Raw genomic sequence first — 17594 nt, 5'->3', positions numbered from 1 at the left:
TCCATGCTGAGGGTAGAGGAGACAAAATTTGCGGGGAAAAAAAATCTGCGTGGTTATGTTGGGCTTTGAAGCTGACATTCGTTGAGACAGAAAAGTTGTGGAAAGATTGAGATGATCCCTGATCCGTATCTGCCTGAAAACCTAGACTGCAGTGGCAGAAAATTTTTGAGAAGGCTGATTTGCTTCTAGGAAATGCTGAAGGCTTGTCTTGTTGTTGCCTCTCCATATAGGACAGCTATGCATTTTTCCCAGTCTTGTGTGAAGGGAAAAGGCACTTATGTGGGGTCTAGATAGTCAGTGGTTGGAAGGGTTTAAGGAACAATTAACCGTAGATGCTTTGGAACCATTATAGGCCATGGCAAAGGAAATGACTTCATAGTTCTCTAGGTACTTGGTAACATAGCCAGCCACTGATGAAGGACACGTGTGCCAGGAGTCTGCAAATCTGCATACTTCCACCACTGTTGGGTGTAGCTGTGCCCCTCAGCTGGGTCTGGAACTCAAAGCTGGACATATTTCATTCCTTGCTCATTCTCTAGCCAATCTCATGGACAGGCACTCTGCCAGGAAGCCAGTTAGTGGCTGGGCTGTTGCTCATGTCACTTGGAGCCCCAAGGGCAGCAGCTCAAGCAGGCGGTTACTAACTGGTCAATGTTTTATTAAAATACCTGGAAGACGCAGAACAGGGGAAGAGTTTCATAGATGCAAAACTTGCTAACTGAAGAGGAACATCCATGTCCATCTTTAATGCCTACTGATGAGTATATATGACTTGTTGGCTCAGCGGGGGAAAGGGGGAACTTTAGCTCCATGACATCTGAGTGCTGTAGGACAAATCAATCTGGAGGTGAGAAAAAAAAATGGATAAGCAGTCACTGGATGGAGAGGAAAATTTGGTTTTAGTTGGGAGAATACAGTCATGGGGAGATGCAGAAAGACCTTAGGTACATGGAATAAGGAAACAGATGACCTAACTTAATGGAGTCCCAGTTTGACCTTTTGTGTTTTTTTATTTTTTATTTTTAAATCATGGATCTATTTTCTTTTTACTTTTTCTTTCCCCCCTATACACAGATAAGCCCCTATATTATTTTTGCTTTTGAATGAAATGCTTGCACTGGTATTTGATCTGATCTGAATTAACAAAGTTTTTTTTACCCCCCTCAGTGTTCAGTATAACAAAATAACTGGTGTTGGAGCCCAACAGCTGACTGACAGCCTACAAAAATGTCCCCATATAAAAAACTTGCTGTAAGTCTCTTTATACATATACATCTAGGATATATCAAATAGATCTGCAAATTGAATTAGAACTCATGCTAAAGCTGTCTTCTGTATTTGTCAGATTTATATGAGGCACAAAAAAGTAATAACCAAAATATGAAAGCAGTCACACAAATGTTAAAAATGTCATTTCTGGTTTCAGCAGTATTAATTTTCCATTGCCCCAGGCAAGCAAGCTTGTTCTGCTTTAAGCAGTTTCCACTGAGCCTTCCATCACTTGGCTTCCTCCCTCCAACTGTAATGATCTCTGTGCTGCAGGACTTGTATTTGAAGGATAAACAATGAACAGCCATCATTACAGGTTAAATAGACTGAAGCTGCCAGTACATATTGAGGGGAAGGGAGTTTGATAGGAAGCTAAAGAATAGTTAGGGAGACAGGACTGTAGTGTGTCCTGTAACCAGAGTCAGCTAGAGTATGGGGGAGTGGACTGCTTTCTTTTAAATGAAAATGAATTTTCCTTTGTTCCATAGCTTAAATACTTCTGTAGAATAGAATGATGTTCAAAATGGAAAGGCAACTTAAAAACAAAACAACAACAAAAAAAATCGCTGCCACCAAAAAACACAAAAAGACAAAAACAAAACCTCCCAAAAATGTGAAATAAATTACACGTCTTAAAACCTTTCCTTTCTGAACACGCCCTTACAGGATGTGGAATCCTACAATTCCCTATGGAGTTCTTGAACACCTTCAGCAGCTGGACTCGAGGATCAGCGTGTAGGTTCAGTTGTGTCCTGTAAAGGTAACATAAATTCTGGCTCCTTGAGATAACAAGATTTGTTTTTTGTGGCAGCTGTTGATTCTGACAGGTCTCACTGGCACCAGGCACAGGAACAGCATCAATGCATACATGGTTACATAAAGAGAGGCTGCCTGTGAGTGGCATAGATCAGTATTACAACAGATTCCCTTTCTGCCACTCACCTCGATCCCCCATTTCCCCAGCACTAGTGCTAGCAGACTGCAAGGGCTGAGTGGGCAAGAATGAATGAACCTTATCAAGGACTCCTGGTTCAGCCCAGTTCAGTGACTGGCAGCTGGCCTGCTAACCTGCTCTTTTCTGTTGGTCAAAACTAAATAACTGTTATTCTCTTGTTTTAATAGATGAGTTCTATACTCCTCAGAGATTGTTTTGTACTGATTTTTAGTCAGTCATTTCACTTTTCATGTGTTTAATCCTCCACACCTGTTTTGTCTCCCTATGAAGCCGTGCCTAGACTGTACCCAGAGCAAACCGTTGGTCCCTGCATTCCTTGTTATCAGTTCATTTTGTGCAGTCTGCCCACGGGCAGCCACTTTCACTTCATTGATTCCGCCTGCACAGTCTCAAGGATCCTTGAAATAGTTACATCTGTAGAGAACAGTTTGCTGATGGTCACCAGGATTTGACTGCCTTGACGCTGCTGGGCTGATGGAGCTGCAGAGGCAGTTAGGGGAAATTAAGTACAGGATTTTACGTGTAAATTAAGTACAGGATTTTGCCTCCCAGCTTTCTGCCATGTGCTTCCTCTTGTTCCTGAAAAAAAATTATTCAGGATACATCAGTGAAATGATCTATGTAAGGAGTAAGAAGGCAAGTCAGACACCAGAGGCCTTCTGGCTTTCTTTCAAATGGCCAAAAACAGATTGCAGAATGATTCCCAGGCTGCTTGAGCTATGGTTTTGAATGGTCCTGGTAAAGGCTGAAGTTGCCAATGGCTCCCGAAGCTATGCAGGGAGCCAAAGTTTTGCATGACTCTTGCTCTCAGTGCACTGATCACCATATGTAGGTTTAGCTGTTTTTGTAGCTCTGATCAGGCTACAGGTTTTGGAAGAGTTAGATACCATACCAGCATCACAGACCAGCTTTACATGGCAGCAGGAAAAAGCTGTAGTGATTCTTAATAGCTGACAGCACACTGAAGTACTAACTCTGTCATGTTGAATAATCATACCTACTTAGGAGAGAAGACATTAGGGTTAACAACAATGCTGGGAAGCCTCGTAAATGCAGTTTTCTCTAATCCTTCACACCTTCCTCTGCAACTATTCTCTCATATCTGCAATGCATTTCTGTGGCACAGGTTGCCACATTAGTGTAGTATCCGAGCATGTGAGGAAACCTTTGTCTTCATTAGCACTGAGGATTGGTAGCAGCAGGGAGTGTGGATCCTGTCTTCCAGCTGGAAACATCCAGCATCTACCAGCCACTGCCATGTTTTTTCAGGGCACATCATATACATGTGATTTTGGTGATTTTAATGGTGATTAAGCTGATGTGCCTACATCTGATATTCTGTTCTCATTGTTTCACAGGTAACAAAAAGAAGAAGGGAAGGTCTCCTCTGTGTTTTCCCATCTTCTTGCTGCTTTATGAATCAGGAATTAAATGCTGATTTTCATAATAGTGGCAAAATGAAAAGTGTCCCATTTAAGCTTCTGGGTGATGCTTGAAGTGAGTGAATGATGGAATTCAAGTTTTTAAAAGGTCATTTTATATGCTTTTTAAAAACTCGGTTGTGCTTCCATTGAAGTGTTGAACAGTTAAGTAACATCAAGTTTCACAGAAGAAAAGGACATCTGGATATTGCTCACCATTAAAGGTGAACAGGAGTCACCAGCTTATTGGTAGTATTAAATTCCATCATCGCTTCATTGAAGTGTACACTGCAAGCTGCTGTATGTGCAACATCTGAAGTAACAACAGATCAAATCTAATTGTTTCATGGTGTAATAACTGCATATTTCATAACTGCAATTAAGTTCTCTTTGATTTCAGGCTACCAAAGCTCAATGTTACAGTTTTCACCTGCAAATCTGGATTAAATTGAAGTATTAGGGTCTGAAGCATAAGTAAGAATGACCAGTCTGAAATTGTAATATTATCGTTGCAAATCTAGAAGTGGCTCATTTCTTGATGCTAATTGCGATGCAGTCTTAAGAAAGGTATTTTTAATCAAATAACTGCATTGTTACAGATTTCTTCAAAAAGATTAGGGAAAAAAAAGAAGAGAAATGAATTAAAACTGGAAAAGTATCAGGGATTTTTTGATGATATAGCAGAAATCCAAATATATATAAATAGCTTCAGCTCTGCACAAAAATCCTCAGTTTTTTACTGTCACAAATGAGAACTTTAAAAACTTTTTTTAAATTTTAAGGAGTGTGTGAAAGAATTTCACTTAGTGTGAGCTATTAAGAGAAGAGATTCTATGTTGTATAGTATGTCAACTAAAGTATATATGCATGAAACTTTGAGGAACTGAAAACAAAAGTTGAACTTCTGAAACGAACTTTTCTCATTCATATACATCAACTGAGATTTAGTCTCTCACCTACAGGTGGCAAATAAATGTACATGCATCTATTTTATACTTGAAAGAGATATCACTACTTAGTGTTGTTTTTGTGGCCTGCTTTTACAGAGTTTGAAGAATTAGGCAATGATAGGAAGTAGCATATTTCAAAGTGCTAATGCATCCATTCTGCAGGCATCAGTGTTATGTGGACTGTACACCAGCCCTGCTGACTGCAATAGCAAAACAATTGGTTCCTCTTTTTTTTTTTTTCCTTCCTTCTTTTCTTGTACTTCTGCTCTGTGAGCATGAAGAGAATTTATAATTGTGCAGAGGCACTTACCAGGACTTTCACTCTGGTTCCATGTCCAGATGCAATCTGGAGACAGGAAAACAGTTGGATGGTAAAAGCTAGAAGTATTCAATATGCTACAGATAAGGAAGGGAGGCTTCTGTACTTCATTTTGCTAGCTCACCGTTAGCTCAACAACATCCTTGAAGTTTCTTTTGCTAGGAAGCACTGACAATGCTGACCAAAGACCTTTGCAAATGAAAATCTCTCAACTCCAAATGCTATGATGTGGTTCAAAAACAATCCCCAATTTAAACAGTTCAAAACTACAAATGATTTCTGCCGATCTGAACAGCCAGGAACCAGACCTAGTACGTGGAAGCAATAGTACAAGACAGCAAGGTAAAAAACACTATGGAGAATGTGATTGTAACTAGGAAATGGCATTCTTCTTCACTACTTGCTTGGGTCTTCAAATTCTAGCCAGAGCTGTGGAAAAATCTCATTCATATTCCCCCTCTTTAAAGCTGCTTGAATGGGAAGTAGTTTGAACTAAATTCAGTGTGACACTCCCATCAGCCTATGACACTCCAGTCATGCAGAGCTATGGTGAGCCCTTGTCTCAGCTTCCTCTAGCTAAGCTTTGAATGACAAATGCACCTGTAGGGATATACTCTGCATCTAGGCTTCACTGTGACTGGATCTAAGAATACGCTAACATTACATAGGCAGCTGAATATTACAAGACTGTCTGGACTGCTAAAATGGTGTTGAGTATTCTGCTGTTCTCTTAGTGGGAGATGCGTGCTTATAGTGTACATATTGTAAATTCTGATGCAGTGTTTTGGTTGTTTTTATATGACTTTTAAAAAGTATTAATAAAAGTATTTCTTTTTACAGTAGCTTGCAGTAGTTATTGAAAATTATTTTGATTTTTCTCTCTGAAACACTGGGAAAACATTGCTGGCTTCTGAACATAGTAACACGTGAAGTGCTCCTGCGTTCTCTGTTAAAGGAAAGGAGTATGCAATGGAGTCAGCTTGGTCCTGCTGGCACTTACCAGTTCAGTGGTCTGAAATGGAGAAATAATGCTTTCCTAACAGGCAATGGGATCTTGCATCACCAGCTGGCAGGCTGTGCGTCCAAACTAGAAGATATAAAAATGCTGACTGAAGCTGCCTGCTAATAACAGCAAAAAAAGTTGTTTTCATTGTTTCAGGCTTTTGGCAGTTACAAGTTTTTAAATTAATCAAGGTTCAAAGTCTGGATGGATACTCTTGTGGCACAAAACTCATGGAAAATGCTTTTATCAATTGAGTGCCTTGCGTGTAGAAGACTGAATTCACTGGCTACCCTAAAAAAGCTACTCTGATCAAATCTGTGTTCTAAAACCTCCTTTTAGGATGAGAAGAATGCTTATCTTGTCTCTTTATGCCCATATTCTTTTTGTTATATGTGAAGCCTTACTAAAATATAAACCTTATGTTACGATGGTAGTCAGATCTACTTTCAGTCGAAGTACTTTCTCCCCATCGCTAAAATGTCTAAAGCTCAGCTGTTCTGAGAAATCAGAAGTCTTGATTTTTGATTCAGAACCTCTGAAGTAACTTACCTGGTGGAATTTGTGTTCCTTAATCTGTGCATCATGTGGTGTAAACCCAGTGCAGGGAATGATTACTGAGCAGTAGATACCACAGTGAGCATAATGAAAAACTCAACCATGTTCTTGAGATGGCACACGTGTGATCTGAAATACTTGGTGTAAGATGTCTCTGAACAGTATAAAGTCCTAACTATATAGACGGCAGGCATGCTGCCTTCAGTAGCAAAATGCAGTATTCCTTGTGCTAGTACCACATGGGCACGTGTACACAAACTTTACAAGTCTTTAAACTTGGCTATTCTTTATATAGGTGCCCACATGGCAATTTAGATCCCTAAATGTGTTCTTACGTGTCAGAATATTGTGTCCTAAGTGACTTCACCCATGAATTACAAGCCAGGGAATGCCTAGAACAAAGCACTTGTTTGCTTTAGGCTCCCAAAGTGTTTCTAATAACCTATTTTGGAGAAAGCTATGTAATTTCATGGCAGTGCTTCACCTCTTGCAGGAGCAGCTGAAAATTGTGTTTGGGGGACTGTGCACGAATTTCTACTGCGCTAGGAGTTCAGAAATGCCATTCAAGCATTCATGATGTTCAAGCATCAAATGTTCTTCATACATCAGCTTGGCTTAGCAACTGCACTGTTATGAAAACCAGACTTCTAAAATATACCAGTAAGATAAAAACAGTACAATAGCTGCCCTCAATAACGTGTTTGTTGCTTGCTTGTTTGTTTGTTTGTTTTCCCCCAACACTGCACGGTTCCTGGTGTTTCATTTCAGGTCTGATTTTTCAAGTAATTTTTCATGTAGCCGGATTGCCTGTATGCTGGCCATCTCAGTAACATGGAACTACTTCCAAGCACCTGTACGAAAACTGCAATTTCCTGGAAAGCATATTTAAATTACTTTCCGTTCAAAGGGAAAAAGAACAACTCCAACAAATGACTGCTTTCTTTTTCATGGAAAAGGTCAGGCTTTATTGTATTGCTTTCACATCTGTACATAGGAACATGAGCTTAAACAATCTGCAAAGTATCTGGTTAGACAATCTGACATATAAAATTCAGTCTCTGATCTATTTCAAAGCTCATGATTAAAATAAAATATCTTGCTAGCACAGTTCTTGCCATAATACTACCCTGAACAGAACCTCCTTGAAGCACTCCTGGATATATTCCCCTGAGAGAGCACCGATATGGAACTACTGGCTGGTCTAGTTTTCAATGTGCGATTGCAAAACTTGCTTAAGCAGTATGTAGAGTGTGTCCATTTGGATGACACGGTATTTATTCAAAAGTTTATCAAATCTGAGTAACATCTTGATTTTCTGTTGTAAGAGAACATAGCTTATATTATTTGTTCACACAGTCCATCCCAGAATTTCCTATGGACGCCCAGTACTGTATGTGAATCACTGCAGGTAGTGCACACTCATGACGCAATGACCATGGGGAAAAAGTCACGGCTGACAAGGTCTGATAACAACTCTTCTTGTTGTCCCCTTGTCCTTCTTTTCATCCTACATTTCAGAGTATAGTTTCTTTCCATAACTTGATCCATTAACCTGGTCATAATCCATTTCAGGTGTTTAATGAATCTGTTTAAAAAAGAACACATAACAAATACAGAGTAACCCTCTAGACCTGAACTGAACAGAAAAGTCACTGTGTATGTTAGATACAGCACCGTGCTGTTTGTTTCTTTAAAAAATAATAATAATAAAAAAAATCCAAATCTTTCATGACCATGGATAATAATTCTTTGAGAAGTAAGGGCCTGACTAACATTTCAGTGAAATCAGTGTAACAGTTCCTGTTAAAGAGCACATCAGTCCTTAGCGTAATTTTAATGGAGGTGTGAAGCTATTGGTGTGAGGGGTATGAGAACAAGCAGTCAACCACAGTCCATCAGGTCAATTAGTAAGGGCTGCTCCTAGGGGAGCAACCAGCCTTGACATGCAAGGGGTAGACTATTTTATGCTAGGTTTGATATCACTTTACATATCTCTTACTAAAAACTGATTTTTGAATTGGCTATATCTTCTTAATGATGCTGTTCCTTAGATGGTATAATTGTTTTAATCACGTGCTGCTTACATTTGACGCAGCCTCTGATTTTGGTCGCTTTCTCTTTTTCTTTCTCTAGCGTCACTTTGTTCAAAGCGTTTTGGATCCACCAGTAAGTAATTTATAGAGTTAAGTAACATGTTGGGGTAACTTCTTGGACTAACTGACAAGAAAAATTGCTACTGTTTTGCTTTATTGCAGTGGACCTGATTTACCTTGACTGGTTCAAAGTATCTGACAGGTATTAAGAGGTGATTTTTACTATCACCAGAACCTGAAAAAGCCTTCTTCAAGCCAAACCAGAGCTGTGGATGTGCTGGGCAGTGGTGACAGGACCCATTTGGTCCCGTGATCTTACAGGTGACTTTAACACAGAGCAGGATGGTGCAGCTCGGCGTGGGGATGGTTGTCTGGGGATGAGTCTTTGTTGAAGAAGAGTTTTGGAGGTACAGGAAACCGAGAGCAGGTCCCTGGCTGCCAGCAGTTCAGGAGATCTGTGCTCTGCAGAACAAGTCTCTGGAAGGACAGCTCTTCCCTCCTTCCCCTATTACAGATCTTATAGGCCTCCTGCACAGCATGTAAAGGCAGGGGACCCTACACAGTAAAGATGCTTGTCTGGTTGTAAAGTGAGAGTTTGTGGTACAAAGCTGTAGCTGGGGATCTTAATGGGCCTTCTAACATCTGCTTTACATCACAGAGCAGACCATGATCTATTCACAGATCATGGAGCTCTCTGAATAGGCTCTCACTGGGCTGCAGGGCAAAACACAGCCTCTCTCCCGGTCACTTTCTGTGCTTGGCGTGGTGGCTCAGCAGATCATTTTGCCCTGCCAACCCAGTTCTCTGGCACACGGGTCCTGAGGCAGAAAGATTGTCATGAGTTCAGGTGCAGAAGACAAAGCAGACTCTGTGAGGAGTCTGAATGAAGAATGAAATGCAATTGTCACATGTTCTGGATGAGCATGGAGAGACTGAGGAACATGGTGCCATTAACAAATTAATTACAGAAAGCTGTAAAGCAAACAGGTTGACACAGTATTGGGAGAAAGGTTCTTTTATGGATTGAAAGCATATGAAACGATTGGAAGTAAAGAACAGAGCTTGATAGGAAAGAAGTCAGTAGCAGGGTATGCCAGAGAACAGTTTTTGTTCAACAACACCATTAGTAGGCCAGAGAAGACAATGAACAGAGAAACCTCCACAACTGCAGAAAATAAGCTCTTTCAGATATTCAGATGCTGATAGCAAAGAACCCCAGAAGGACCTCATGACATCGAGTGGACAAAAGGCTGCAGGTGACTTTACTTAACTGTAATATAATGCAATTACAGACAAATATTTTGCACCTGCCTACATGATGCAGAAGTTGGAGCTGGCAATTACAACTAATCATCACTACTGACAAGACCCTGAAGTCCCTATCTCAGCAGTGGCACCTAAAAAAGCCACTGCTAAAAAACTTTGGGCATCATCATGAAGGGTACTGAGAACAACACAACAAGAGCCATATAAAGCCCTTGTGTGCCTACATCAGGAGCACTATGTGCGCTTTTGGTCCCTGTGTTTCAAGAAGTTGAGCAAAGAAGGTAAACAGAAGAACATCTGAAAAGATTGAGGGAAGGGAGGGAGCAGCTCATCTCAGTCTTAAGAGGTAGAGAGAAGGAATTGGAAAACAGTTGCTAAAGGACTGGGCAGCAGTGTGCCCTCTAACATCCCTGTTTCTTCCAATGTGGAGTATGAAAAGTACAAAGGGAACAGGCTGCAGATTTTGGTCATATTTATGTGTGGTCTCAAATGGCATCTCCTGCTAGTGTCAGAGCCAGAACACGAGGCCGGGTGATTTTGGTCTGACTCATCACAGCATTTCCTATGTTCCTATTTGCCACCTAGTAGATACCAAGACAGGATCAAAAACCACTTCTGTGTCTATGAGGTCCTTTTATCAAATGTTTATCAGCTGCAGCACCCTGATAACAGTAATCATATATTCTCAATATCCTTATTTATTGTCCATATTTCTTAAACTAAGGGGAAACAGCTGTTCTAATGGGTTACTCACTTGAAGTTTATCTGATCACTTTCCAAACTGAACTAAAACCAGCAGGTAGTTCAGACATTGTTAGTGTTCTGCATTGTGGACCGAAACCTAGGCTGACTTAAAAATAGCACAGCAAAATGTATTGGGCTTCCAAAGCAAAGCATAAAGCTAACTGAAGTTTCAAATAATGCCGTAGGGCTGCTAGTCCCAGACAGTAATTTGTAGTGGCAGATATTAAATGGTGTGTGAATGATACGATTGACCAGGATATTCAATTTTGCCTTTCTATTCATCCAATTAGAAGCCTGTCCTTCAAATTTCATGTGAACCTACTTCTTACCAGAAAATTTCCAAAATTTCCCCAAAAATGGAAAATGAAAAGGTTAGCAAATCTTTTTTTCAAATTTCAGATCCAACAGCTTAAAAACACTTGTAAGCATTTAATAATGCAGCTGTTAGAGCACAACTCCAGCATTAAAAGAAGAAACTCAGTCATGGTATTTTCGCCAATTCCATCTCTGAAGTTATTGTTCACCATTTGGGCTGGACCAAAGGAAACGCAGTGACTCTGTTCTGCATCCTGACATTGTCTGCCATCTATTTCCTGACTTTCCAAAAGAGCGTGTTTACGATACCACCGCCTATTCAGGCTATACTGCCTTAGCAAGCCTTGGCTCTTTTCTTCTGGCCCTTCAAAGAGCAGTCTTACTTCAAAGAGTAAATAGTCTTAGGTCACTTACTAGAGCTTTACACAGCGATAAATCGTTTGTGCATATGATTATTTTCCATTATATCTGTACTTTCCATATATGGGTCCCATTAGTCTCTGCCCGTTTTATCACAGTTGGATGGAGCGTACAACTCTCCCAGAAGAATGAGGTTCTCTGCCTGCTGAACAGAACATGAGCAACCACAACCCTCTTCTCCATGTGCTGTGCCAAAGGAGAAAAATGCTGTTTAGCAATAGGGAAGAGATACCCTTCCCAGGCTGTAGGGAAGTTCATCAGTGCCTTCCCCATAGCAGGTGACAAAACTGATGCTTCTCAATGCCCATCTCCAGCGCTAAGAGTGAATTGGTTGGTCCACAGCAAAAGAAGAGTCTGAGCAGTGGGACTTCTCCCAGCCACTGGTTGCAGCTGAATTGTTCCTCCCCATTTCCACTGGTCCCACTCCACTCAAAACCCTTCTACCAAGCCTCGAAAGGGCAGGTTCTTAATCCCCTAATATCCAGCAGATGGTGAAGTTTCTACTGATACTTCTGGGATTCTTGACAGAACGTTCACCTCTTACAACAAAGAACTCTTACAGAAGATCTACACACTACTCTACACAAAGAGAGTGTGGTTTGTAAATTAAATAACCAAATTTGTGCCAGATTTTCCTCAATAGTTTCATACACCCGAAGAAGATATTGATCTTCCTGCATTAAAGTCTCAGCTCTACAACTTTTCCAAAAGTTTTAAGTTTGATTCTGTGAAGAATTTCAATACAGTTGCTAGCTCTTCTTAATGACTGAAATCAGATCTCACACCAGGCTTGAAAACTAGACAGGACATACATAGAAATATTTTTGTGTCCTCAGAGAGTATCATTCAAAATCTTCAGATATTTTTTCCCAAGTTTGTGGCCAGACAAAACACTTGAGCTTGCATAACTGGAAAGAGGAAGACAATATGAAAGTTTCCCTGAAGAAATTGAAAGACTTAGCTATTTCTGTGCACTATCTAATTCTTTGGGACACTTGTACTCTGTATTAATTAGAATCATTATGAGGGAAGAAAGACAAAGAGTTGGAATGGCCAAGTATACATCCTAAACTTCTCTAAACAAATTATTCTTCTGTTTTAGGATTGCTAGTTGCCATCTGACTAATAGCATTTTGCTGGTTCTCTGGAGGAAACAAACACAAAGAACTATATTGAATTCATTTTTTAATTCCTTTGACAGCTTAAAACTAGTAACTGGATATTATCAGCTGCTATTAAAGCAAGCTGATTAAACTTCATTTTGTAGTGAAGAACTAAAGAAATGAGATTTTAAAAAATTCTTTAAAATCACCTGTGGCTGGGGGTTTTAACAAATTAAATACTCAGACCTTAAGTATTTCTATCTGAAGCTAAACGCCTCTTATTTTTCTGTGCCTTATTTTAATTCATGTTATTAACAGTAGCTGTTGGAAAACTTTACAAAAAAATCTGTCTGCTCTCTTGCATTATATAACTAAAGGCATTTGATAGAAAATCACTTAGGACTGTGCCTGGCTGTGGTTAACGAGGTTGAATGGCTAGTTCATTAGTTAACCATGATTTTGTCTTCCTTCCATCTAGGATGGAACTCCTGTTAAGAATAGCTGGAGTACAATAGACTTTACAACAGAGCTGCCAGGCAAGCTTGAGCATTCCACTTCTGTTAATTATAGTAATGCCTAAGAGTTTAAAACATACAGTTCTAAAAATTCCAGTTATTGCTCTTAAACCTGTCATTACTATAACTGATAACAAAATGGACAAATTGCGTGTATCATGAAGTCAATGAGTCACTTTTTTTTTTTTTCCACAAGAAGATTTCTACAAATAAGGGAAGAACATACTGAAAAAGTAAACGGAAAAAAAAAATCACTGCTCATTATTTTTACAATTCCAAATCAGGAGGTGGGTTCTAATGCATTTATGTGTGTCTTAGCACTGCCAGTGATAATGTTCTTCTGATCTGTTCCTTTATGTGGCATTCTGTTTTAGAAATGGAACAGAGGCACAAGTGTGTTAAGCTCACAGAAGCCACCAGTGGAGACCCAGGAAGGAGTCCAGCATGCTTCTTTACCTCTCTGCTGGGCCGTACTGCCTCTTACAGCTGCTGAGCCTTTGTTTCCAATTGGCACTATTTGATCAGCTAGTGAGTACAGCTATTTCTTTGACTGGTTCAGGATTTACATGCTGGCAAAGAGCAGAAGTGCTGAGTCACAAGCTTTTGAGTGCTGGATTCTGCTCACCAAAGGCATACATCATAATTCACCTTGATAAATCCAGTATTTCCTATTTGGTTTTCATTATTGATTATTCTTGCTCATTTTCTTTCTGATTAGAGTACTTTGTGATGAGTCACATCTGATTTTAAAACAGTACAAAGAGAACAGTCATACAACCTTATTCCAGGAGACTTCAAATATAATGAAGAATCTGGCACACTCAAGCTAAAACAGGAGATGACATGAGTAAGCTCAATTCTGCTGAGCTTACACAGATAGAATTCTCCATTTGAATAGGATAGGAAGCTTCTTCGAGCTGCTTAGTTGTCTATCTTCAACCTCTGCCACCAATTATGCTTAGAACGTGAACAGAATTTTGCTCCTTTTGGGTTTATTCTGCTGAGGTTTTCAATGCAAGAGAGCAGAGCTTTTCTGATCCACGTGCTCTTTTAAATCTAAATAAGCCTTTCCACACTGTGCAGAATTGCCTCTTGGGGTTTCCTCCCTTTGTCTCTCTGTTCGTGCATGCCACTCACCTCCTGGGTGGAAGGCAGCACTTTCTAAAAGCAAGGAGCACACTTGCAAGGTTTCAGCTAGGGCTAATCATAGCTTTTTAGTTGTTCTCGATAATCACTGGTGAGTCACATGAAGAACACTCCTCTTACACTTTATGCAATGAGTGATGCCTATATATTTTTCATCTCTGCTGATAAAACTGAGACCCACTCTTCCTGCAGTGTCTGATGAATCCTCAGCACTTCTGGGTTGAAGCAAACAGGGCAAGCCTCCCTAAGCCCATGGCTTAACATGGGGAACTGGTGGTGACAAATGCCGCAGAGCTGTGACAAACCCTGTAACCAGGATATTAACACAAATTCCTTTCCATGGTGATGTGCTGAGTCTTTGCCTTGTGGCTAAATAATTATGTAATTTGTGGCCTGGTTGCTGAATATATAATTAAATATATAAATAGATGAAGTGCAGCAATAGCATGTTTTTTGCTCTCTAATAATTGATCTAACTTAAAAGATTTGTGATTTGATTCTCAATGGAAACAACAATCTAACATGCCAACTTCCAAACCAAAGGTCAAGGCTGCAGTTAGTCCTTGTGCAGTGCTCCATCAGCTCAAGATGGGGCATGGGCTAAGGTTTACTTCTGAGCTCTGTGAAGACATTTGCATTTCCACATATGGAGGTGACATTGTTTTACAATGAGAATATCGAGTACTTTGCAGAGCTTCTTTCCTATTAATATGAAGGCAAATTTTAAGATGCCCGTATACATGCATTGAACAGAATTGTGCTCAGATCCTGTGCTCTACTGAACTATGTAGCAGGAAAAATTCACTGAGTAAGCTTTTATCTGTGTTGTTCCCTTAGGTCTTCCTGTAAACTGTATGCAGCTCATCATAACAAATCCTAGTCAGCATAAAAGTGATCCCTTAGTCCCTTACTAATTGTTAGTATTTTTAATTAATTTTTAATATTTTTAATTAGATTACGTTGGAGTTTTAAGATCTGGGGTTTGGGAAGACGTATTTTTGGGGAGCAAAGGGTAAGGACTTTTTGCACCAAAGATTTTGCTTAAATTTCCATTATTATGAATTTCTTTCCTGGAAGACAGGAGATACTGGTTTGAAGGATACTTAGGAAGACTTTTGATTTGCGTTGTCTGTGTTCTGAGCCTGTATGTTATATGCCCAACTGAAAAGGGAGAGGAGGAGACAGCCACAAGAAGTAGCCAACAGTGTTGTGCAGGGAGTTCAGTTCTGCTACAGATCTTCGGGGCTGCCAAAAATTATTCTAACCCAGTAGTCCGGGATGGACCACCAAATGTGCGTACATAGACTTTTATTTGTAAATTTGTATTTCTTCAGTAGCAGCACAGATCTGTTCCCCCCAAGCCACACACACACACACGTTTCTCATGCTCCCACTTGCCTTTGACCAAGCTTTGCTCAGCTGTGTTTGTGCAATCAATATTAATCCAACACCACCAATTTCCATTTTATATGTTCTAAACTATTGACCAAAAACTGCTACTGTTGCTTTATATGGAATCTTAACAGAAATATTTAGGAAGATAGTTTTAACCTGTGTGATGGACAGTATTACAGAAGTGGTTTTGTTTTGTTTTTAAATTGGAAGACTGATAAAAATAGCTTGATGTCAGATGGTATTTGTATATGTTCACCAAGGTTATGTCTGCAACCTTAGAACAGAATTTCCTATTTCCCTATTTTCAAACAGAAAGTTAAAGAGGTATCCTAAACCGATTTTCAAACTTACAGCCAATATTTTGCTAAGAAATTATACTGGCAGATTTGCTAACACATTTTTATTTAAACTGTGAATGTTTTCATTAACATACACTTGGCACAGAGTGTCCCAGCTGGAAATACTGGTTCTCTTCCCAACTGCATTTCAGTGGTTTAAAACGCCAAAATCCTTACAACGTTCCCAGGCTTCCAGCATCGCTCAGAAGTACAGAACAAATTGATCAAGCAAACCCTGGGGCTGCGATAAACGTAAGAACGGTCAGCTGGGTGGTTTCTTGTTATCTAAGTGCAGTTATTAAAGGGCGGCTATTTAAAATGTGTTTATGAGCAGTGTGCGACCTCCGCTGTATGGGTAAATACTGCCCCGCGTTATCACTTCCATTCGGCGCTGCTCTAAGACCCGATTAGCGAAGTTGTTGCCCGGCTGCAAACACCACACGGGCAGCAAGAGCCCCGGCGACGAGCAGCAGCCCCCGGGGACGAGCAGCCCCGGGCCCCCCCCGCTCCGCGCACCCGGCAGGGCGGCGGGGCTGTTCCCTGTGCCCGGCCCGGCCCCGGGAGCCCGGCTGCCGAGAGGAGCCGGCGGCAGTGACTTACTTGCCCTGCGAGCCCTCCGTTTGCTGCCGGCTCCCCGGCGGCGTCCCGAAGGGCAGAGGCCGCTCGGGTGGAGCGGGGGCATCCCGGGAAGCCCGCTCCGCAGCCGCCCCGGGGCGTCACTCCAGGTAGCCGTCAAAGACATCCAGCTCGCCGTCCGTCTCGTAGAGCACGGAGCCCGGCTCGGAGAGCACCCCCAGGTCCAGCAGAGCCTGGTCCACGTCCTCGGGCAGGAAGACGATGCCCACGTTGAGGACGATGTACTCCATCAGGAAGGCATAGTACAGGATCAGCACGTTGACGAAGAACAAGCCCACGTAGAACATATAGGGCAGCGCCAGCAGCGCATGGAAGGCCCAGGACTCCAGCGCATCCAGCCGTGCCGACACGGCGGCGGGCATGCAGCTGCGGGGGGCCGCGCTCCGCAGCCTCGCCGGGGGGGGCCGGGGGACGAAGGGGGCGAAACGCCGGGGCCGGAGCCCGGTGCGGACCCCGCAGAGAGGCCGAGTCCGGCGAACCCGGCTTGAGCGCGGTGCCGCAGCCCCGCCGCTGGCAGGAGGCGCTCCAGGGGCAGCCCCGGCCCCGCTGCCGCAGTCCCGCCGCCCGCCCGCCCTCCCGCTTGGCGGCACGGCTCGGCACGGCTCGGCACGGCTCGGCACGGCTCGGCACGGCTCGGCACGGCTCGGCACGGCTCGGCACGGCGGGCGCGCTCCCGTGCGCGGGGCCGAGTCCCTGCCCGCCGACACGGCCCGGCCCCGGCGCTGCCGCTCCCGGGGGCCGAGGGGCGCCCTCGCCGCCCCCGTCCCTCAGCGGCGCGGAGCGAGGCGCTGCCGTTCGTCAGCAGGGCTCTGCCGGTATCAAAGTGCGATCAAAGACACCACTGCCAACTTTTATTAACTAGATTTATTTTTTTTTCAACTATTTAAGGAATTCAACTGGCGCGGATCTCCCCCAGTCAGCTGCCACTAACGCTCCCACTCCCCTTGTCCCGCTTGGAACCAGGCGGTGTGTAAGCCCAGGCGGGCGGTGCGGACCAAAAGCCCTCGGCGGAGGGCACGGCACTGCCGGCCCCTCCAGCCCCATCTCACTTCCCGTGCCACCCGGTGCCTGGGCAGGCTTTCCCCCGTCCCTCGCGGCCCGCCCGCCGTGAGGGAGCACCAGCGCCAAGCCCCTCTCGCGTAATGGCGAAG

General features: G+C 42.5%; 2 protein-coding genes and 1 long non-coding RNA gene across 6 annotated transcripts in view; 2 read left to right on the top strand and 1 right to left on the bottom strand.

Moving 5' to 3' along the window:
* CIITA (class II major histocompatibility complex transactivator) overlaps positions 1-5756 on the top strand; it is a 33877-nt gene extending 28121 nt beyond the window's left edge. For 3 of the 4 annotated variants that reach the window (XM_080556925.1, XM_080556928.1, XM_080556927.1), the window contains exons 17-19: positions 1168-1251; positions 1936-2029; positions 3583-5756. In XM_080556925.1, coding sequence (XP_080413051.1) covers positions 1168-1251; positions 1936-2008 — 157 coding nt within the window. In that variant the 3' untranslated portion in view covers positions 2009-2029; positions 3583-5756. The remainder of the gene's footprint in view (positions 1-1167; positions 1252-1935; positions 2030-3582) is intronic. The other variant, XM_080556926.1, reaches the window with a different exon arrangement.
* A 1653-nt stretch (positions 5757-7409) lies between these two features.
* Positions 7410-17168, bottom strand: DEXI (Dexi homolog). Its single transcript, XM_080556978.1, has 2 exons — positions 16408-17168; positions 7410-8057 (listed from the first exon to the last, which is right to left on the bottom strand). Exon 1 carries the CDS (start codon positions 16803-16805, stop codon positions 16524-16526), a length of 282 nt encoding a protein of 93 aa, XP_080413104.1. The 5' UTR covers positions 16806-17168; the 3' UTR covers positions 7410-8057; positions 16408-16523.
* On the top strand, positions 8065-13593 carry LOC308178405. The gene is made up of 3 exons (XR_013939737.1): positions 8065-12949; positions 13128-13215; positions 13303-13593. It is a non-coding gene; the product is annotated as an uncharacterized lncRNA (long non-coding RNA).
* Positions 17169-17594: the final 426 nt, after the last annotated feature.

This window comes from Anser brachyrhynchus, assembly GCF_964034855.1.
Source record: "Anser brachyrhynchus genome assembly, chromosome: 15".
In the NCBI taxonomy this organism is placed as follows: domain Eukaryota; kingdom Metazoa; phylum Chordata; class Aves; order Anseriformes; family Anatidae; genus Anser; species Anser brachyrhynchus.
Note: the sequence above shows the minus strand (reverse complement) of the source record. Positions and strands in the feature narration are given on the sequence as shown.